The sequence below is a fragment of the Aricia agestis genome, chromosome 2 (genome assembly GCF_905147365.1).
Source record: "Aricia agestis chromosome 2, ilAriAges1.1, whole genome shotgun sequence".
Lineage (NCBI taxonomy): Eukaryota > Metazoa > Arthropoda > Insecta > Lepidoptera > Lycaenidae > Aricia > Aricia agestis.
Window position 1 is genome coordinate 9280695 of NC_056407.1, and position 23871 is coordinate 9304565.

General features: G+C 35.4%; 1 protein-coding gene across 2 annotated transcripts in view; it reads right to left on the minus strand.

Moving 5' to 3' along the window:
- Window positions 1-22536, minus strand: part of LOC121738475 (ATP-binding cassette sub-family G member 1-like) — a 37324-nt gene extending 14788 nt beyond the window's left edge. Inside the window, exons 1-2 of one of the 2 annotated variants that reach the window (XM_042130543.1) lie at window positions 22164-22536; window positions 3369-3519 (exon numbers count right to left, since the gene is read on the minus strand). In XM_042130543.1, coding sequence (XP_041986477.1) covers window positions 3369-3519; window positions 22164-22257 — 245 coding nt within the window. In that variant the 5' untranslated portion in view covers window positions 22258-22536. Of the gene's footprint in view, window positions 1-3368; window positions 3520-9214; window positions 9374-22163 lie in introns of those variants that run through there. The other variant, XM_042130550.1, reaches the window with a different exon arrangement.
- Window positions 22537-23871: the final 1335 nt, after the last annotated feature.

Below are 23871 nucleotides of genomic sequence, written 5' to 3' on the forward strand. Positions count from 1 at the left end.
ATTGAGAATTTGTTCGTCTTAAATGAAAACATCATCTTCGGGGACATCCACTGAAGCTATGGAGAATACCACATAAGAGCAATCCCCTAAAACACTTCTTACCTAATAGAGTAGTTTCTGAGTGGAACAAGCTGCCTGAAAATGTAATAATGGCACCTACAGTAAATTCTCTAAAGAACAGACGGGACAAACTTTAAATCGTATGATACACACGCATCAGCTTATAAGCTTTATACGTGGGAGAGCCATGCTTCGGCACGAATGGGCCGGCTCGACCGGATAAATACCACGTTCTCACAGAAAACCGGCGTGAAACAGCGCTTGCGCTGTGTTTCGCCGAGTGAGTGAGTTTACCGGAGGCCCAATCCCCTACCCTATTCCCTTTCCTACCCTCCCCTATTCCCTTCCCTTCCCTACCTTCCCCTATTACCCTATTCCCTCTTAAAAGGCCGGCAACGCACATGCAGCTCTTCTGATGCTGCGAGTGTCCATGGGCGACGGAAGTTGCTTTCCATCAGGTGACCCATTTGCTCGTTTGCCCCCTTATTTCATAAAAAAAAAAAGCTGCTAGTGTGCTTATTGATATAATAATAATTGTTACAGGAAACTGCTGATCCTCTTTCTTCTCCTGAGCGTCGTCCGAGCACAAGAGATAAAACTTGAAAGCCTAAACGACGGACCTGGAATTTTACCTTTTAAATTAGGATCCACTAGGATCATTTCCCATCATCATACCTTTTTAAATAAAATTAACCTTAAAGAATTAGAGTACCAAATTAAGTCTATCGATATTCAATTAGATTCCTTTACTCAAGAATTTCAGAATAAAACTAAATTTTTCCTAGAACCTCATATAGCATACCTTAAAAATAAGCTTACTGGTGTTTTAAATCAGCTAGAGACATTTGTGTCCAACCGTGCGAAAAGAGGCCTTATTGATGGTCTTGGCTCAGTAATCAAAAGTGTCACTGGTAACTTAGATTATACTGATGCTATTCATTACAATGAAGCTATTAAAAATTTGCAGGAAAACGAAAATAATTTGATAAATGAATTAAACAGTCATATTAGCTTATCATATGAATTGGACAGTTCAGTATTCAAAAATTATAGAAATTATTAAAGAAAATCAGAATAAAATGATGAACATGGTTAATAAAATTAATGATAACAATGTAAAGCAGAATTTCAGTTTAGTGAAATATACTCGTCTCACTCAAATACTCTTAATATTGAGTGACAATGTAGATTCCATTTCACAGGAAATAATTAAGTTGCAGAACATTTTAGCATTTATCAAGACTTTCACTTTACATCATTCGGCTTTAGATTTAGGAAACATACGCTCTATTTTAAGCAAACTGTCATCATTGTACGGCAGTGAGCGTATTATTAATTTAGATGTAAGAGAATACTATGATATAATTACAGTAGGCTCATTTTATGTGGGTAATGAAATAGTTTTAGTTTTTAGATTTCCAATATTTCTAGCTAAGATATTTAATTTATATAAGTTATCTATAGTTCCTAATAAGCACCATGAGATCCTCAAACCCACCTTTCCATTCCTAGTTATCCATGAGAAAGAATTCAGGTACATAGAGGCAGAATGCCCGAAGGCCAACAAGTGGCATATATGTAAGGAACAGCCGAACCCTCTCAACCAGCCAGAGGACTGCGTGCAGCGACTAATATCAACCCAGGAGCGAAGCCCTTCGTGCAAGCCCATCACTGTTACCCTGAGCCATGCAGCATTTGAAGAATTGGATGAGAAGCACTACACTGTCAGTTTTCCTGAGCCAACAAAAGTCCCCATGTTCTGCGAACGTCACCAGTACGAGACTCTCCAAGGCAGCTATCTTGTCATCATCCCTAAGCAATGTTTTATGGAGGCACCAGAATTTACCATTTCGAACTCCAAGGATCGTCTAAAAGGCCAGGCGCTCAAGCTACTGAATATGCCCAACTACACGACTACTGAAGAAGACTCACAGGCTACTCTTACACTAAACTCAGTAAGCCTGTGTAACACTAAACTAAGTGCATGCGCCCTCACTAGCGTGTACTTATGGAAGAGATATACCAGATCCTTGGCTGAAACATCAAAACCGAATGACAATAGCAAGATAGAGATGCCAGCTGTCTACGCTCGACCTAGAAGAATAGATCCTGATCATCCCCCAGCGCAGTTTACGACAACAGTCTTCAACAGGCGCTGTTCTACGGGGGGAGGTGTTACACCATCCTAACTACGATACACCTCGATACACCTCAATATAAGTGTATCCACACCTTTATATTAATATTCAGAAACCCAAGTGTGCACACAGCTTTACCGCGCTGTACCGCACACGGTGCAAGATTTCAACATCAATTCGAGGGAATATCCAAGTCAGCAGAAGCGGCCACCACCATCGTGCGACCAGCGGAGGACCTCATTCTTTTACTTCACTTCAGTAGGGAATCACTCTTGGTTTGTAATTCGTAATTAGTAATTTTAATTTTAATTAATGTAAAAGTTATAATTAATAAACTATTATTTAAAATTTGTTTTTTTTTGGCACCCACGGCTGCAGCTATCGTTACTATTTTGTCGCAGATATTTGCGATGCGATGCGAATTCGCAGTTATATATATATATATATATATATATATATATATATATATATAGGGGGTTTCGGGGGCGATCTAGCTAGGAATCATTTGTAGAAAATGTCATTTTCATCGAATACCGAGCAAAGCTCGGTCAAATAGCTAGTGTTATTAAAGAGATTAAAGAGACACAATAGCGAGTACTGTGTAATAGTGTACCTTCCCAAGGTAAAGCCATCATGGGTCAGGGATGTACAAACTGGTTAAGTATAATATAGACTGTCGAGACTCAAGATTGCATGAGGCTGGTTAATTTTATCGCAACTTTATTGCGATTTTGAATTGCTTTTTATCAGTTATCTCCCTATATTTATAAGTACATATATAATTAAATAAATATTTAAAGTAAAATATGTTGTACACGAAGAATATAAAAATAGTTTTATAATTATGTTTAAAATACGGCTAATTGTGTTTGTTCTGCTTGGGAAACGTTTTATGTAACGCGACCAAATTACTATTAAGTATAATTTGGTCGCGTTACTCAAACCCATCAGACCGATCACAACTAACATTGAATTGGCATATTATAAAGCCGATCAACTGACATAGGTACGTCAACTGCCTAGGAATCAATTTCCTCGATAGTACATAGACATCAGAAGAGCTTTATAGAAGTCGCGTTAAGTCATTAAAAAGCCATAAAAGTAAGTGATGATTTACCACTTTCTACTCCTCCGAGCCTGGAACCATAACTGAATAGTCAATTTACCTACTTGCGCCCTGAGAGTATGCTCAAGAGTGTGGTCTTGCCGGCGCCCGACGGCCCCAGGATGAAGGCCAGCCGCCCCGGCCTGATCGCTCCGCACGCCCCCTTGAGAAGGTACTGAGATTCATCGTCCTTCTTTCCCGCGAATACATTTTTACCTGTAACAAAAATGCAGTTGCTTTTATTGCGGGCTTTGAGCGCGGCCACAATAGCTTTACCGCGGCAGTCCCTGAGTGTCACACGTATTTTTAACCGACTTCCTAAAAGGAGGAGGTTATATTATGTTCGTCTGTTTTTATATTTTTTATATAAATTTAAATAAATGAAATTGCTATACGAGACAATTTAAACGAATATTGTTAATTAATCGAAAATCGCCGTCAGCTGAATGTTTGTAAATTGTAGGTGGAAATATTTTCAGTTCATGTGCCAAAGTGAGTACGCGACGCCCTCAAATACATTAAGCGCGAAGTATGGTATATTGGTTATATCGTTAGTTGACGGCTTTCCCACCGCCATTACAACGACTGACGGTTTTCTTTATTATGCACAAAGTAGAAACATTAACCTGTTTTTTTTTTTTATGAAATAAGGGGGCAAACGAGCAAACGGGTCACCTGATGGAAAGCAACTTCCGTCGCCCATGGACACTCGCAGCATCAGAAGCAACCTGCAACTCGCAGGTGCGTTGCCGGCCTTTTAAGGGGAATAGGGTAATACGGGAGGGTAGGGAAGGGAAGGGAATAGTTGAGGGTAGGGAAGGGAATAGGGTAGGGGTTAGGGGATTGGGCCTCCGGTAAACTCACTCACTCGGCGAAACACAGCGCAAGCGCTGTTTCACGCCGGTTTTCTGTGAGAACGTGGTATTTATCCGGGCGAGCCGGCCCATTCGTGCCGAAGCATGGCTCTCCCACGTCTAAAATTTTCTCCCGCGTATAAATTTTGTACGGTAAAAAGTGACTTTATATAAATTTTTTTTACATATTCAGTAGCGCGACTGTCGTGGAATCCCCCGTCTGCAACGGCTGAATGACGGTGATTTTTTGGTTAAACATGACTTCAATAATCATCCATTAAATTTTCATACTCTCAATTTTTGTTCAACCCGTTCTAAAGCAGCTGACGATCAAAACTCCTATGTATAGGTGGAATACTATTATTGTTACGATTTTCGCTCGGTGTCAAATTACTTTTCAAAATACCACCTCCCATATAACTATAAGGTGCAAACCTTCCATTAAACTTGTTGGACAAAAATAACCCGAGATAAAAAATATTTAACACAACTGTGTTAACTGTTTTTGTGTTAAATATTTTTAAAATACACTGATCTCGGATTATTTCTGTCCAACAAGTTAAATTGATATTAATTAGTAAAATGGTACTTAGTAAATAACAAAAATATCTTTACAGTTTATGATCAAAATATTTTTGTGTAATGTAACTCATGACAATAATCATTCAATTTCAAAAATCAATTTGATCGTTATTGATGATAAGTTTTTGCGTTAAGGGTTCTTTATATCCTCACAGACAGACGGATATTTTTTACATATTATTATTCAAACCACAATAGTTACAAATAATTTTATGTTCCTGTTGATCTATTCTAAAACCCCTAGAATAAAATTAAAATAAACATTCAACTTAATTTCCATACAGTTATTTAAAGTTTCTTTAAGCTTATGTAATTGTACCAGCAATCTTTGTTAATTTATTTTATACATTTATTAATAAACTAGCTGTCCCGGTGAACTTCGTGTCACAGGTCACTTTAAAACCTTCCCTGGACTTCTACGAATATTTTAAGGTTAAAATCAGCCCAATCCGTTCAGCCGTTCTCGAGTTTTGCGCTTAGCAACACATTCAGCGACTCATTTTTAGGGTTCCGTAGTTATATTATAGATAAAAAATAAAAAAAACCGTTGATCTTCGATATAATGTTATAGTAAGTAAAACTGATAGCATGGATTAGTGAATAGTGTAGATGTTTATTGTACGGAACACCGGAACGAATCGTATGTCATAATATTAATTCGCACTTAGCTGGTTTTTAACAATATCGAATAATAAGTTGAATAATGACAAAGTAGCTAAAACATTCTTGTTTTCGACTGTCAATAATTTATGTATGATTAAGTAATACTTATGTAAGTTTTATTTCTTCCGATTTTAAATAGAGAATGATAAATTTAAACTTTTTGTACCTACCATATTTAGAGGGTTCCGTAGCCAAAGGGTAAAAACGGGACCCTATTACTGAGACTTCGATGTCTGTCCGTCTGTCTCGAGGCTGTATCTCAAGAACCGCTATAGCTGGACTTCGCTCTATAACCCTTCGTACGCAAGTCCGACTTGCACTTGGCCGATTTTTATAAAACGTGTTTTCATTATACCGCGGCCGCACATTACGCATTCGTGCTTAAAACGATACCATTGGACAATCTGCATGTATCGTCCAATGGTATCGTCTCATAGCACGAAGTTTCGTACGATAGATTATGATATAAATAACCAACAAGAATAAAGTACGACTTTATTTTTGTTGGTTACAAGATACTGACTAAACTGTGAATGTGTCATACTCGTATTAGTAGAGGGGAGAGTGCTAACCACATGAAGGTTACTCGAGCGTTATGCAGACCTAGTAGATTTTTTAGATTATGTAAGACTAATAAAAAAAATAAGAGCGTTTTTTTAATGTAGCGGTGGGTACAGAAACGATAGCCATTTTTAAGTTATGAAAAAGAAAATATATATTTAGAAAATTGCCTTTTTAGGTAAATTATAACAATATTTTAGACAATAAGGACTAAATTATTTAGTTGAGTGCAACATAAAATATCTGCAAAGCTTAGTTAGGAAAATATGAAGCTTTACTTTTCTATATTTTAAAATGTCTCTACAGGCTTACCTTACCTTTAAATCGTCAGTGCTTTATATGGAAGCTTCATTGGGGTATGCTAAACATCACCTATCTTAATCTGACCAATCCGATAATATTTCAATACTTCAAAATAGCTTTTTCTAAATCCACCACGTGTGAAATCTGATTTCTATACCATGATAACTAGACACATGTCGGAAGTCTATACAAGCTTAACTGACACGCTCGAGCAGGTCGCGAAATCCCCTCTTCCCCTCCCCTACACTATTGTTTACGAAATACTTTCAAAAGTTCAGGTGCTGGGCCGATTTTGGTGATTCTAACTGAGGCCCACTTGTGCACCACTCGAGATATAAAATTAAGTTTTATTTTATTTCTTTAGTTCCTCGTTTTTATAACAATAAGCGATAAAACTGACTTAAAAATGCACTTAATTGAGAATTAAAATTCACTATTTCAAAAACTACTGAACCGATTTCAATGAAAATTGCAGTATTCCTTAAACTGGGCAGTTCTGGAAATATTACCTACATATTGGTCGAAATGATAACCTCCTTTTTTTGAAGTCGGTTAAAAATAGACGCCTGATATAATAAGCGAGGGGTAACTTTATTTAGGTTTTTATATTAAATTAATTTTAAAACTACTTAATAAATTTTATTAAGTAGTTTTTAATATTAATAAATCAAGAGTAAATCAAGAGTTAAGTTAATTAGTAAAGTTAATAAATCAAGAGTAGAGCCTAGGAACAAAATATTAACAATACCGACGTGTTACTACAATATATTATGTCGAAATCAAAAGCAGAAATATATAAGAATAGTAAATTCGGCTAAGGTCAAATAATAGTATGCTGATAAGGCTGATATTTGACACAGAATTATTGAAAACACAACGTGCTAAGATTATAATAGGTCATTAGTCATTAGTGAGTTGTCTTTCTCGATTGGGTTATTTTGCAGGGCAAAGAGAAAGCTGTTTGGTATACGCAGCACTATCGTAGATAGGGTTCCCACCTAAGACATTATTGGAAGTTGGAACGTATAATCCGGACATCCAACGTCCACCTTTTTGACCGACTTCCAAAAAGGAGAGCCATGCTTCGGCACGAATGGGCGGCTCGACCGGAGAAATACCACGTTCTCACAAAAAACCGGCGTGAAACAGCGCTTGCGCTGTGTTTCGCCGAGTGAGTGAGTTTACCGGAGGCCCAATCCCCTACCCTATTCCTTTCCCTACCTTCCCCTATTCCCTTCCCTTGCCATCCTTACCCTCCCCTGTTCCCTCTTAAAAGGCCGGCAACGCACTTGCAGCTCTTTTGATGCTGCGAGTGTCCATGGGCGACGAAAGTTGCTTTCCATCAGGTGACCCGTTGGCTCGTTTGCCCCCTTATTTCATAAAAAAAAGGAGGAGGTAATTTTTTCTGCCGCCCCATGTATGAAAACTGCCACCTCTAGGCCACGGCCTTTACGCGTATTTATAAATACAGAGCTGAGATTAATCCTGGCTTACTATAATAGTGTAGCCTGTTACGTAGCTATAATTTACATAGAGATTACTATTCGTTTCCTTGAAAAATTTCGGTCTAAATTAACAAATTGGGTTGTATCAAAATAACAGTTTGCCGTCATTCGGCATTCCTAATCAGATTACATTTACATTATAACCACTACAAAATATGCAAAAGTTTATATCTGTCTGTCTGTTAAATGTTTGGTACCTCTTCCTCTGACCCGAAAAAAATAAAAGAAAATGAAATTTTCAGCTCGGACGAAGGACATAATATTATATTGGTTATAATGGAAAAATATACCTAGAATACGTCTTAAACACGGCATGTAAGAGAATGTAAGAAAATAAACGGTATGGAGATTTTTAGTACTGGAAAAGGACATAGATTAGTTTAAATGTCAATAACAATTTGCAAAGCCGAGTTTTTTTGTATGGTGCGTACAAAGGAGTTCAACGGGGTCGCAATAATTATGCTCTTGCAGTTTGTTCAAAATTATTTTCCTTGTGACAGGATCTTTATTTGAACATCTGCAGTGACAGATATCTTGTATCAAGTGTGTTGTAATGTTCTACGATTCCTAAAGTTTTGTAATATTTATACTTTGATTTAAATTTATGTAATTGTTCTTGTGGTCGCTGATAACCTTGTTGTTCTAAGGGTCACTGACATTCAAACGAGGAGGCAAAAAATCTCAGAATTTTTGAAGTTGTTTTTCATGCAAATTTTGAATACTTATAAGAAAAAATGCATCTATTTGAATATTTAAATTTTGCAATAAAATTATTACCATTATAAAATAAAGTTTTTGCATCTATAGATAATATATTTTTAATGACAACAGTTCTAAGTAATTAAAGCTTTGATTTCCGTGAACATTCAAAAAATAAGTAGTACTTACAACATATTCCCAGTAATTTTAATATCTGTTTTGTATAATATTCTCTTTGAGTAAGCAACGTGTGCAAAGGACAATGTTTACAACAGTTTACAACTTACATGTTATTAAAAAGTTACTTGACTGTGAAAAGCTAAGTACGTAAGTAGAACGTAAGTAATAGCATTTTCCTTATAATAGTATAAAACAAAACTTTAGGTACGTAAGTAAGTTTTTTCATTAAATAATTGAATTTAAATGATACTGTTATGTTATTAACTTAATAAAATAAACTATATAACATATCTTATATCTTTAAACGAGCAATTCTTGTATATATATAATTGGAATCTCGGCTCCAACGATTTTCATGAAATTTAGTATATAGGGGGTTTGTTACGATAAAACGATTTAATGATTTAACAAATGTATTTGCTATAATATTATTGTATCTCACACAGCCGTTTATTTGAGATTATATTTAGTATCACTCCGTAATATTATCACGAATGTAACAATCACAAACCATTATCAAATAATTATTATCTTAATGAATAATGAGTATTAAATAATATTTACCAGGCAGTTTCAAAGTCAGATCTACGAAGACGGTGGCATCGCACGCGGGTTTTCTTATATCGCCTATTTCTATAACACTCATCACAGCGTTTGTAATTAATCCGATGTTATAACAACAAAGTTTAACTCACACACGACTGCTGCTGATGCCAGCTCTGTAACCACTGACAAGTGAATGTTTGTTTGAATCCCGTTTACTTGCGGTTTATCAAAAGCTGAGTGCGTGTGCGTTCGTATGTTGTATTGTATGGATAGAGGGTGCACTATATAATATAGAATACAATATATGGATAGATGGTACAGCTTGACAAGGCTTTAAAGTGTTTTAAAAGATTTTACGCGATTAAGTAATATATATATTATATATATATATATATATATATATATATATATATATATATATATATATATATATATATATATATATATATATATATATATATATATATATATATATATATATATATATATATATATATATATATATATATATATATATATATATATATATATATATATATATATGTGGTGGTAGTTCATAGTTAAACTATGAAAGGGTGTATGTTATGTAAAACACCGAACACGGTACAAAAAGGGATGTGGGGTTACATTTCACAAGTAAATGATTTTAACAGCTCATTTCCACGATATTTTAAATTTTTATTGATAATATAGGGACTTAAAAATGTGGCACTAATCTTATTATACCGTATTCACCACATATTTACCTTTGTTTTACCGATTTTTGATAAACAATAAAATTCAATAGTGCTAAAGTTTTCTGTCGATAAAACTTATCGATATCTATAATAATTGTATTGAAATCTCCGATAACCGATTTTTATTATCAAATACATATTAAGCTCTTAAAATAACTGACAGGTTTCCGTCTGACGAAGGAAGACTGGAATTATGGTTGAAAAAAATTAAAAAGCCTGGTTGGCGTCCGAAAATTGCTACTACCGCTTGCCGTTACTATTTGAAGTGTACAAACGTTCTCTGTGAAAATACAAGGCGCAAAACTACCATTTGATCGTGATTATGTTTGGAAAAATTATGTACGACTGTAACTGTGTAACGGTAACTAATAAAATATAATGTTAAAGTATCGCACATATATTTTTATTATTTATAAATACCTTACCTACTCCACCCCAATAAAAAAATGTATTCAAACGTTCCATATTTATTTATGGATCGCATTATCCAATTAGTTAATTTCCCTCGCACTTCTGCAATCAGCGCCAAAATGGCGAAAATCAAATGAGATAAAGTAAATCGATAAAAATCGGCTTGCTAGATCCATAAATAAATAAGGAACTTTTATATTATTACTAGACTTTCCGCGTGGCTTCTCCCACGTAAATATCTTCACAGACAAATTGGTCCACAAAAAATAGCCTATATAATCCTTCACGTTATACATTCCCCCGCTTTTTCCACATTTTCCTCTATTTTCTTAGCTCCTATTAAGACTAATAGGAGCTAAGAAATAGAGGAAAATTATATATTTTATCACGCTGAGACCAGCGTGATAAAATATATAAAATGGGCTGTCTAACACTGAAATGATTGTTCAAATTGGACCAGCAGTTCCTGAGATTAGAGCGTTCAAACAAACAAACTTCCGCTTTATAATATAATATGATGAGATTAGTTAAGGTCTAATCACACAGAACACTTATTCAGCTTTGTTCAGCTTTAATACGATACACTACAGTGTACTACTTTGATAATATTAGAAATGAAATTAGAAAATACAATACAACAAAGTTTTCGTTAGAAGCTTATCTTCAGTTTTGTTTTTAGTTTTTCGTAGTGCTAACTGCTAAAAATAAATGGATTATAGATAGGTACTGCAACTTCACGTTATCTACGAATGAAATCGTTGTTAATTTATTACGCCTATCTAAATTACGGAGAGGAAATCTGTTATCTTTAATACATATATGTAGCGTCTGTATTATTCAATTTAATATTTTTGTCCTAATGGTCGACATTATCTGAATCTGGAAACATTTCATCGATAATAGAAAAAACAGTTGTACATCACTAGTATTAGTTCCAAGTACTCCCACTACTGCTATCAGCGCCAATATGGCGACATGATGGCGACTTTCAAACGTCATTTTTACGTCAAATTTAGTTCCTATCCCTAATAATGGGGGAGCTGATTCCGCTTCAAATAGGCACAAAAAATAACTGTCATTTCAAAGGGTATCATCAGTCCAGCGTACTTGTATAATGGAGGTCAGTGGTACCAACCAAGTACCAACACAAATGCTAGACGTTTTCAAAAAAAGAATGCCTTCTGTATAGGAATTTAAATTTACTAGAGATCGCTTAATGGTCGAAATTCGACCTTACTTTCAACGACATTAGGACTACTACCTATATTTTGTGAAAAAATATTGACTTTAACATATTTTTTTTCAATTCTTGTCTCTGGGGCTCAGCTGATCTTAGACTGACCGTTTTTAGCCCGGCCGCACATTGTCCGAAATTTCTGATCAGAAACATATGAACTGCCATCCGATCGAGTACTCTGGTGTTTCGTCCCAACCAAGGTTTTTGGGCCCAGTGGGCCCAATCACCAGATACGAATTTTTAACATTTTTTTTATCGGGCGATTGGTCCCAAGTAATTATTTTTTATGACTGTTGGGCTTATGTCCATATAGGGCTAGCAAAAAAGTTGTAGATTTAAATAAAAAACAAATAATTACTTTGTATGAAAACATTTATTACACAATGAATGAATATAATATGATATTTAAAGAAAAATAATACAATGGACATGTATATATTATTAAAATCTCTTTTGACATAAATAATAACAAAAGTACTTATTTTCTAAATAATCTAATTATATTATTTGAAACAGCTCAAATAAAAGTTATACAGAGTTTTCACACAGTATTTATTTTTACAACATTTAACAATGAAATCAAAATTGGACAGAGTTTCCACTTAAACACTCAATGTACAAGAATGAATCAATTCTGGCATGGCTGGCACTTATATAGCTCCATCCCCACCGGCGGTGGCTGATTGCTGGCTTGGTGGGTGGAGGAAATGGCAATTATGGCGGCAGGAAATGCTGACTGACGTCACATCCGTTACACTATTGCATAAGTAGTTATTTGAGTTTAAAATTTATATAAAGCTTATATTATATTTCTTTAATTGGCAAATTATAGGTATACTAGCTGTTGCCCGCGACTTCGTCCGCGTGGACTTTAGTTTATAGTTGTACAAATTAGTCCACAAAAAATAGCTTTTGATCCTTCACGTGGTCTAGTTCTTATCTGTGCCAAATAAGTAACAGAAAAATTGCTCCAGTAGTTCGTGAGATAAGCCCTTTCAAATAATTTCCCTCGTTTTTTTCAACATTTTCCTCTATTTCTTCGCTCTTATTAGTCTTAGCGTGATAAATTATAGCCTATAGCCTTTCTCGATAAATACACTGAAAGAATTATTCAAATCGGACCAGTAGTTCCTGAGATTAGCGCGTTCAAATCCTTTCAAATAATTTCCCCCGTTTTTTCCACACTTTCCTCTATTTCTTTGCTCATATTAGTATTAGCGTGATAAAATATAGCCTATATATTTATTATAGCCTGCCTCGATAAATGGGCTATCTAACACTGAAAGAATTTTTCAAATCGGACCAGTAGTTCCTGAGATTAGCGCGTTCAAACAAACAAACAAACAAACTCTTCCCAATTATAATTATATTAGAATAGATAATTTTTTTTGTAAGAGAACGACTAATTAATTAATTTTATATAAGTAAGTTTAATTCAATTGCGCGCCATTGTTGTGGCAGAATGTTAAAACTATAAGTAGTTAATAAGACCTTTATATCAACAACATTCTAGCAATAAAGGCATTTGAATTTGAAAATGAAAAATATTATGTATCACGTAGGTACTATGGCAACTTTATGCCGATAGGCGCGAGCGGCTATAACCCGGCCGAATTTTATTTATGATTTGAATACAAAAAAAAAAAAAACTTCCCAAGTCTATCGTACTACTAAGATAGAATCATTTTACTGTGGGAAAACAAACATTAAAATTTCACGCAGTACCTATAGAGCAGGTATTTTTTAAAAACTTGATTCGACGCAGTATGTTTAGGTATTAATAATAATAATAATAATAATAATATAAGTTTTAAGGTGTTAGATATTTTTTTGTGTTAGATATGTTTCGGATCAGAAATTTCGGACAATGTGCGGCTGGGCTTAATCGGCATAGTCTCTTCTAACAATTATTATATCTGACTTAAATAATTATTACTTAAATAAGTTGTTATTTAAAATGAAAACTCGTATTGGATGACCTTATAATATGTTAGATATTTTTTATCCCCTCCCTTATTGCCTCTTAAAAGGCTGGCAACGCACCTGCAGCTCTTCTGATGCTGCTTTACTGCAATAAAAAGTCTTTATCCTTTGCTGCGGTCTATTAAGCCAATTTATTAAATCAGCCTTAGATTAGAGTTAGAGTCTCACGTTGAATAGCATTAGCTTAGATTAAACTAGGCTGTGGCTTGTGTTGCGGATGACACGGCCCAGCACACCCTCATGGCGGTGCTTGGGCGGGACCTCTCGGTCTCGATCATGGTTCGCTGCATGCTCGAGAGCGATGGACCGGCCGGTCGTGGAGGGAGTCCTGTGTTAGACAGATCCAGGACATCCCTTCATGTACGGCTGAAGGCAAACCGCAGGTGGTTTTAGTGGGTAATCCCGGCGTCTCTCGCCGGGAGTCTCAGGGTGCTTCAGCTTAACTGAGGCACACCCCCAACCCGGGGTACCCAAGGGTTTCCTGTGCGCAAAAAAAGGCTGTGGCTTGTGTATGCTCGGCACGTATATTGATGAGGTACATAATTAGTAATTACATAATATCATACATAACGTTTTTGTAAGTTGAGTCAGTATCTTTTATGGTACTACAACAGTCCTTTTGTGTTCGGAGTAACCTTGTCGCGAGGAAGACCGGTCAAAAAACCGTCTTGTACCTGTTGTTAATATTTATACATGGTGATGTAACAAATTTTAACAACTCCATAACAAGACATAATATTATTACCATAAGACCTTTGACTTTATTTGCGTATTTGCCTGACAAATTATCGCTTATGTAAGCCAAAAATGTTTGTGCATATAAGTAATTTTAGCAAATTCCAAAAGGCGTTGTTTGTACCTACTTTGAAAAAATGTACTATTCAATTTACTCTTCACGCTCGATGCGCTGAACCGATTTTGCTGAAATTTGGCATGGAGATACTTTGAGTCCCGAGAAAGGACATAGGATAGTTTTTATCCCGAAAAAATGTACGGTTCCCGCTCGATAAACGAATTTTGGCGCAACGGAGTTGCGGGTGTCATCTAGTAACATAATATATAATTATTTTACAAATAATAATTTAGCTGTAATTATTTATAATTCTTTTTTTATTTTGGCAAAATAGTTCTTTTAATTTTATAAGTTCTTAAGTTCGTCGCTGGTTAGAGATAATATCAGATAAGTATAATATTGAAATTTTGGACAGTGAAAGTATCTTTGAATATCTATTATATCAGCTATGAGATGATCATAGACTATAGTTTTTAAAATCAAGTTTGAAATGTAAGGTCAAGTCATTCTTATATTATTCTACATTCTAGACCAGCTTTAGTACTTGGCATTACTCTTGCTAAGCGAGTGTTTATATTCACAACACGTAGGAACATGACAACAAAATCCATATAGAACATAATATGAGCCATACAAGCCACTGCTGCTAAACATGGCTAAACGCTCAAATTATACAAAAGTCTTGAACTTTGAAATAGTTTTGAGCCGAGATTTCTTCATTTCATGCCCGGTTTCTAACTGCAAGACTTTAATTAATTGAAGATTTTGACATAAGCCTCATTTTGTCTGACAAACTATTCATTAAATTTAAGTTTAATCATCATTAAGGGCCCCAAAGACGATCAAACGGTTTGATTCAAACCCCCTCCCCCTCAAAGTCCCTCTGAATGCGACCGTAAGGTTTTATGACAAGTTTTTTTCATTAATCATTAATCAATCAATAGTTATGGTGAATAGATATAGCTAGTGATGTCAAACAGCTCAAAAACCACTTTTTGTCCAAAAAGAGTAAAGATTACATAAACGCTGGACGCTTTCTTTCAAAATAAATCATAGATGATTACCTACTTATAACCATTTCGCATAGGTAATTATTTTATCGTTCATCAAGAACTAAAATTGTTTATGTTTACCTGCGATCTGATGAAGATTTAGCAAAGGGAAATTTCTTTTTTTTTTATGAAATAAGGGGGCAAACGAGCAAACGGGTCACCTGATGGAAAGCAACTTCCGTTGCCCATGGACACTCGCAGCATCAGAAGAACTGCAGGTGCGTTGCCGGCCTTTTAAGAGGGAATAGGGTAATAGGGGATGGTAGGGTTGGGAAGGAAAGGGAATAGGGGAGGGGAGGGTAGGGAAGGGAATAAGGTAGGGGATTGGGCCTCCGGTAAACTTATTTTTTTACAAATTAAACGTCCTAATGTCGTTGAAACTAAGGTCAAATTTCGACCATTGGGCGATCTCTAGTATAAATAATTAGACCAGACTACCAGACCAATAAGCTAAACTATGCTGTTTCATTTAAGATTTCGAGAAGTATGAACTTGTTAGATCGCACAGGGTTTCGTTGGTAAACAGTAGATCTTAGATTTAGTCAAGTTGGGGCCAACCCTGCTCTATACCTACCTACCTATCTAAACCTGTTCAGTAATTCATGCGTGAAGAGGTAACAGACAAGCAGACACACTTTTGCATTTATTATATATATTTATATGGTTTAGTATACCTAGATATCATAAAGGTCTTAATTGTTGGTCTACTGCGTAGCCCTACTGGCAAGATTCTAAAAATATTTTGTTAAATTATGTCTGGTCACTACTTATTAGGTTATACACACTAGTTATTAGGTACTTATTATAGTCTTTATTTATTTAAAATAATATTTGAATTATAACCTTGGATGTGACAGTAAGCAATAGATAGCAAGAGGATATAAGCTTATCATACGTTTCCTAACGTTAGAATATCCGCGGAAAAAAACTCTAAATAAATTATAATAATAGACTCTTGTCTAAAAATACACATAATTTTATACTAAATTGATAGTTTTATTGTAGTTTTAAATACTGCGTGACTGGTGGACACAATATTATGTTCAATACTCGTCGTAACTCGTAACGCATAGACACCGCGCTCGGGAAGGGTAGGTGGGTAGCGGATGGTTCGCGGCGGCGCGGCGCGGCGTGGTGTTTCTTTGGTGGCGCACGCCGCCGCGCCGCGCCGACCGCGTAGTATGCAGGTACTTGCCTAGCCGCGTAATTTACGTAGTGTCCATGATTCATTTATTTAAAGGGAAATTCGGACAAAAATTAAGTACCTAATTTTATTACATAATTATAATGAGAATCGAGTACAAAGTACTCTCCGTATTGAACATGTCTGACCCGTCATGTTGTATAATACGACTAGATGTTGCTCGCCACTTCGTGCTATAGACGGAAACTATTTTCGCGATGAAATTGAAATTGATCTTGGCCACCTTGGTGGCCATACACGGGACAATTATCGTAACGATTTATCTCCTCGATGTTAAAATCGAACGACAAATTGTACGTGTGTAGCAAATTCGCAAACGATTTTACGTTCAAAAGATCGATTGGACGATTTTCTTGACGATCGATCGAAACGACAAATTGTCCCGTATATGGGCACCTTTAGATATCTCTCAGTCAGCAGTTGACCCAGTACCCATACTCAATTTTCAAATCAGACCCATATTCAATTTACTGCATTATTGTAAAAAAAATTTTTGTTCAATTATAATGTTGTAAGTTTTAAAATAAGCGTAAAATTTTAACCGTTTTAAGAAAATAGACCTACGAAGAAGTTAATCTCTACTTTAAACCAATAGATATTAAATATATTTAATAACTTTATCTTTAAAATAATTAGGCAATAAATAATAATCTAAGATTTATTCACAAAAAATAACTATTTGTCAATAGTTTGATATATAAATCACACAGTAAAACCTAATCTACTAATTATTAATATTATTAATATAATAATGTATTGAAAAAATCCTTGCGTCTCAGATTATTATATCGGCCTAAGCCGACGTTACACGTGTCTAGGCTTATACAATTTAATCATTTAAAATATCTTATTATTGTTAACTAAATCGTTGTAAACTAAAATTTCATTATTGTGTTTTTGATACAATTAATTAGTTTCCCTAGCTAGGTACAATACGTACACCGATGTTTGGTAAATAAACGTAGAATTACAATAAAACTTGTGTTTCGATTAGAAATTTAAGAAACCTTGGTAGCAGAAAAAGTATATAATCTAAGTATATAGCACAGCCCAAACCACTGGACCGATCGGGCTGAAATTTAGCATGCAGATACACATTATGACGTAGGCATCCGCTATGAAAGGATTTTGATCGATTCTACCTCCAAGGGGTAAAAATAGGGGATGAAAGTTTGTATATAATAATACTTCTTAACGCGAGCGAAGCCGCAGGCTAAAGCTCGTCTTATATATAAAATTCTCGTGTCACAATGTTAGGCCGCGTACTCCTCCGAAACGGCTTTACTGATTTTAACCAAATTTTATATGCATATTCAGTGGGTCTGAGAATCGGCTACTGGGTACTTTTTATATTGATAAGTGTATTTGTTGAATAAATAGTAAAGTCAAAGTCAAAGTCGAAGTCAAAATTTTTTAATCAGAATAAGTTCTTTCAAACGTTTTCCGAACGTTGTTGCTACTGGGGCCTACCACCGGTTCGGGAACTAACCCGGCGAGACGAACCGGCGTAAGAAACTCGCACGGGGCCATCTTTTACCAAAAAGATGGAAAATTACAATGTCATTATTAGGGACTTTCTTATCCTAAAACATTTTTAATAAAGTTGAAAAAACATGTGTGAAATGTACCCAGTACCAAAGAAGAATGTTTAAAAATGCGATGTAAAAATTTACACATTAAGGTTTCAGCATATTGACCGGTAATTTTTTTTTATAGTAAGCGCGTTTTATTAAGTATTGAATTACATTTTGTATAAATCCGCGGTGTTGGTAATTGTGCAGTTACCGTAAAAAACCGTAATAAGGTGTAATATTTATATTTATTTATACTTTATAATAAATATGTGTTTTAGGACAAGAAAGTCATTAATATATTATAGTCATGTTATATTGAAATGTTCAAACAATTTTTTTTTATTAATTAAAAAATATTTTTTTTATATACGTTATTTTTTTTTCTAACATTAATTAAGATTTATTGAAGCATTTAGCTATTAAAAAGTTGCATAATCAAAGTTCCGGTAAATTTACCGGTAAAAAAATTTTTTGTCGTAAAGAAGTCTCCGATTTCCGTCTCTGTTCGTTAAACTGTAGGTAAATATACTCACCCTATTCCGATCACTGACTATCATTCATGAAATCAGTAACCTTATAGTATGCTTTGGTACACAAACGTTCTTTAACAACTTTTTTAAATTTATTAATTGACAGATTTTGAACGTTTTCTGGGATTTTATTATAAAGGCGTATACATTGACCTTTATAAGAATTTTTGACTTTAGTAAGTCTAGTAACCGGAATTTCAAGCTTTTTTTTTTTTATGAAATAAGGGGGCAAACGAGCAAACGGGTCACCTGATGGAAAGCAACTTCCGTCGCCCATGGACACTCGCAGCATCAGAAGAGCTGCAGGTGCGTTGCCGGCCTTTGAAGAGGGAATAGGGTAATAGGGGAGGGTAGGGATGGGAAGGGAAGGGAATAGGGGAGGGTAGGAAAGGGAATAGGGTAGGGGATTGGGCCTCCGGTAAACTCACTCACTCGGCGAAACACAGCGCAAGCGCTGTTTCACGCCGGTTTTCTGTGAGAACGTGGTATTTCTCCGGTCGAGCCGGCCCATTCGTGCTGAAGCATGGCTCTCCCACGTATAAACGCTTATGTTTATTACGAGTATTTCTCCCATGGGTATCACATTTTTTCTTGAATTCATATATATTCTTTTTAACATATAATACATTTGATAGGACATATTGAGAAGCAACAGTTAAGATTCCAGTTTCCTTAAATTTTTCTCTAAGTGAAGTATTACGGGCTAGCTTATAGATTGCCCGAACAGCTCGCTTCTGCAGCACACAAATTGTATTAATTATATCTGCAGCATTGCCCCACAGCAAAATGCCGTAGGACATAATACTATGAAAGTAACTAAAATACACTAGACGTGCTGTTGTTTCATCAGAAAATTATCTTATCTTACTTACTGCATATGCTGCTGAACTGAGTCTGTCGGCCAACCCAGCAATATGAGGGCCCCACTGAAGCTTGGAATCTAGTGTTATACCTAAAAATACAGCTGTATCCACTAGTTCCATAGTATCACCATTTAAAAGCACATTGGTTTCCGTTTGCCTTACATTGGGCAGTGTGAATTTAATACATTTGGTTTTTTTACTATTGAGTAAAAGATTATTAACGCTGAAACAATGTACAATCTTTGAGAGAGCATTATTTACTTCGTCATAACACGCATTAAGCCGTTTGATATTGAATGTAAGCGATGTATCATCAGCAAATAATACTATCCCATGTTTATCTTTGATTAAGAATGGCAGGTCATTTATATAAATAAGAAATAGGAAGGGTCCTAAAATAGACCCCTGTGGGACCCCCATTTCAATTTCAGCACCAGCAGATTTTTTACCATTTATCTCAATTCTCAACCCTCTGAGTTCTGTTTGACAAGTACGATTTTAGGAGGGTGAGTGCTGTGCCTTATATGCCATAGTGACAGAGTTTCCTGACCAATGTTTTGTGTTGCACGCAGTCAAAAGCCTTTGAGAGATCGCAAAAAACTCCTAGAGCATTCTGCGACGTCTCACAGGCATTAAAAATACTACTGATCAATTCAACGCCTGCGTCTGTAGTAGACCGTCCCTTTGTAAATCCAAATTGTTTATTATGTAAAAAATTATTTATATTAAAGTACGTTATTAATTGATTCAGTTATAAATTTTACTCAATGTGGGTAAGATAGATATAGGTCGGAAATTATTACAACTCGAGACTGACGGTGACCATTGTTTGTGCGACGGGACAGCGATGGACGTTGCCATGGCGACATACTCATTTAGTCACTTCAATAAAATAATACGGGCAAAATACTTTATATGGCAAAGAAACGTTTGCCGGGACAGCTAGTAATATTATAATAATAACACGGAACAAGACTAGTAGAAGAACACGACGCAGGGTTATAGGTTACGAATGTAATTGACAACAAATGATAATCTACCAGGAACAAATTAGAATATACATATCTAATTATGTGTAATCATTATTTACAAGACTTTTATACGCTTGTTTTCACTAACTGCTCCCCCACCCGACCAAATTGGGGGATTTTTATATAAACCCTTAATGTTATTATAACTTTAAAGACTTCAGACCTTGAGATTTGAGAATTAAAAAAATATTATTTTTAACAAAAAATTTAAACCGACTTCCAAGGTAAAACAATCATCCCTATAATATGAACTAAAAAGTATAAAGTAAATAATGTTTCCTAGCTAATAGTGTCTTTTTCCGAATTAGGCTAAACCTCAACTATTTCTGTACTCAATCTTCATCATTTTGAAGTCGGTACCAGATAGCTGAATCTTCAGTTCTCTGACAGAATATTTGAAACTTTTGGAACTGGCACCGACTTCAAAATTATGAAGATTGAGTACAGAAATAGTTGAGGTTTAGCCGAATTCGGAAAAAGGCACTATTAGATAGGAAACATTATTTAATACTTTTTAGTTCATATTATAAGGATGTAATTATTGTTTTTACCTTGGAAGTCGGTTTTAATTTTTTGTTAAAAATAATAATTTCACTCTTTTTAGTTACGTAGTAAACCATCGCGTATATTTAATATTCTACGTATCTTAATTCTTATTACTATTTGTTAAGAGTCACTCGTGCTCACAACTATCAGGTAGATAATAATTTTAAACATTACATTTAAAAAAAATCGAAGTGAACAGTAAACACGTGCTAGCCGCTAGGTAATTTAACAATAATTGATGAATATAATACTTACATTAATATTCTAATTCACCATTAATTTTTTTGTATAAAAATATAAACAACTTGATTTTTATTATTTTTAGGGTTCCGTACGCAAAGGGTAAAACCGGCCAAGTGCGAGTTGGACTCGCCCATGAGAGGTTTTTTTTTATACTCATCCCCCCTAACGGTGTCAGGGCTTGTTGTTAACAATTAAGTTTTTGTCCTCGTCTACCATCCCGAACTTCAGCTCTACCTGCTCTGCCGGATGTGGGTCCTCAATCGCAGAAGCCATTCGTTCCTCCCTGTCCCTCACTGCCGGGTATGACACTCCCTTCTTGATCTCATAAAGTCTCGATGCTTCGAGTATTCTGAGATCAAGAGGGAGTATCCCAGCCAACAGCAGCGCAGAGTTCAGGGAGACGGTCCGATATGCTTTGCAGATCTTCAGGGCAGCCCATGAGAGGTTCCGCAGCAGCAATAAGGTTTATTTTTATGAAATGAGGTTTTTGATTTATTATTATATTTCACATTGATTTAATGAAAGCTAAATTAAGGTTTACCATTTATGACGTATAAAAAATAACTACGGTACTGGCTAGATCTCGTTCAAATTGCTTCCATACAGAAAATAAAATGTTTTGCTCATTTTTGCTCTTAATGATACGGAACCCTTTGTGCGCGTGTCCGACTCGCACCCGGCCGATTTTTTATGTTTCAGCAGTAAATCTTGGCAGAATATAAAACATAAACAAACATGTGACTGTCAAATCAAAAATACTCACTTAAAACGTTGTTGATCCTGCACTTGATGTACGTAAATATGATAAGATTAACTTCATCTACACTGGAGTCATCCTTTCCTGTCTCCACATCCATTTGGCTCACTTTTACTATCCGAATGTTGTCCAGTCCACAATAATACGCTAGCGCGCGGATATGAACACTTGTCTTTTAAGTGACACAAGTACTGTCAGAGAAATTGATCCATTGGCGGTGGCAGACCTACTTAGTTTGCTCGGATTATATCAAGTCCATCCGACAGATCACGACTGATATCAACTTGTCACAACCCGACTAAATGGTGAAGGTCCGTCATCTGCCCGAATCGATTTCTTCAACGGTACCTTGGCTCGTTTACATCCTGTACCTCGACCTAACGTAGTACTGAATACTGTCAGCCGACGAAGCCAATTAACGTTATCAATGTCACATTATCATTATCCTCTAGATATAAGAAGTTCAGCCATAACGACATCTGATTAATCGCATTAAATACATTGTTTAGTACATATTACGCCATAGCTGTTGATAGTACAGACATTTGATTAATCAGTTATTTACTCGCATAGGCAAAGAAATTTAACGATGACGATTTTTATTAAGACAAAGTCTGAGATGACAATGTAATAGTCGAATGTCGATGCAATATTGACTAAGGTTGGTTCTTCTCCAGAGAGAAACCCTACCAGGCTAAGGCTAGCCTATTGAGTGTTGGTAGAAAAAGTAGAAGTGGTGTGATTTGTATAAGATTTTAAAATGCTAAGAGAAGCCGGTAGGAATGGTGTTACAGGAACGCCAATCTGGTTGAATAATCAAGGTGATTTAACATCTTAATTGATTCTAAGTATTATAATATTTATTTTATATTGTTAGCTCGTATGGCAATTTTGAACTAATTATATTGTTATACTACTACTATATGACGCCGTTGCGCTAAAATTCGTTTATCGCGCAGGAACCGTACCTTTTTCCGGGATTAAAAGTATCCTATGTCCTTTCCCGGGTCTCAAAGTATCTCCATACCAAATTTCAGCAAAATCCCTTCAGTGGTTTGGGCGTGAAGATGAAACAGACAGACAGACAAAACTCTTTCACATTCATAAAATATGCGAAAGAGTTTTGTCTCTATATTATAATATTAGTATGGAAATATGTTCTTTAAGGTACTACTTATTTTGTAATCTGCTACATCCGACTTCTTGGAGGACATAGAGATTTAGTTTTGTGGACTTGGTTTGTATTACTCACTTGAAAAAAAAACTTGTAGGCATGTACCATAAAAATTCAACCTTAAATAATTTGATAGGAACCGGACTGGATCAATTAACCGTTTCCGTTCGGATGTCACCGATAGGCATCATGGGTAGCTTTTCTGTATGGTGGGTGACGCCCGAGAGGAGATAAAATGTTTACCTGTAAAACTATGATGAAATTACATTTTTCAGAGGTTTCCCCTCAATGAAAGTGGCTTTATTTGTCACGTATTTTACGTGTACAGTGTTAGTTTTAGGATATTACATAAAAAACTTACACTTCAGGAGTCCTAAACATTTTATAAATATATAACGCCAACACCAGCAAAATCTCACATCAACATAATTTATTCTTATATCTAACTAGCAGCCCGCCCCTGCTTCGCACGGGTATGAAACAAACATTTCTAAAGTTGGTGGTGTTATTAACCCGGCGAGAGTGGTGAAAAAAATGTAA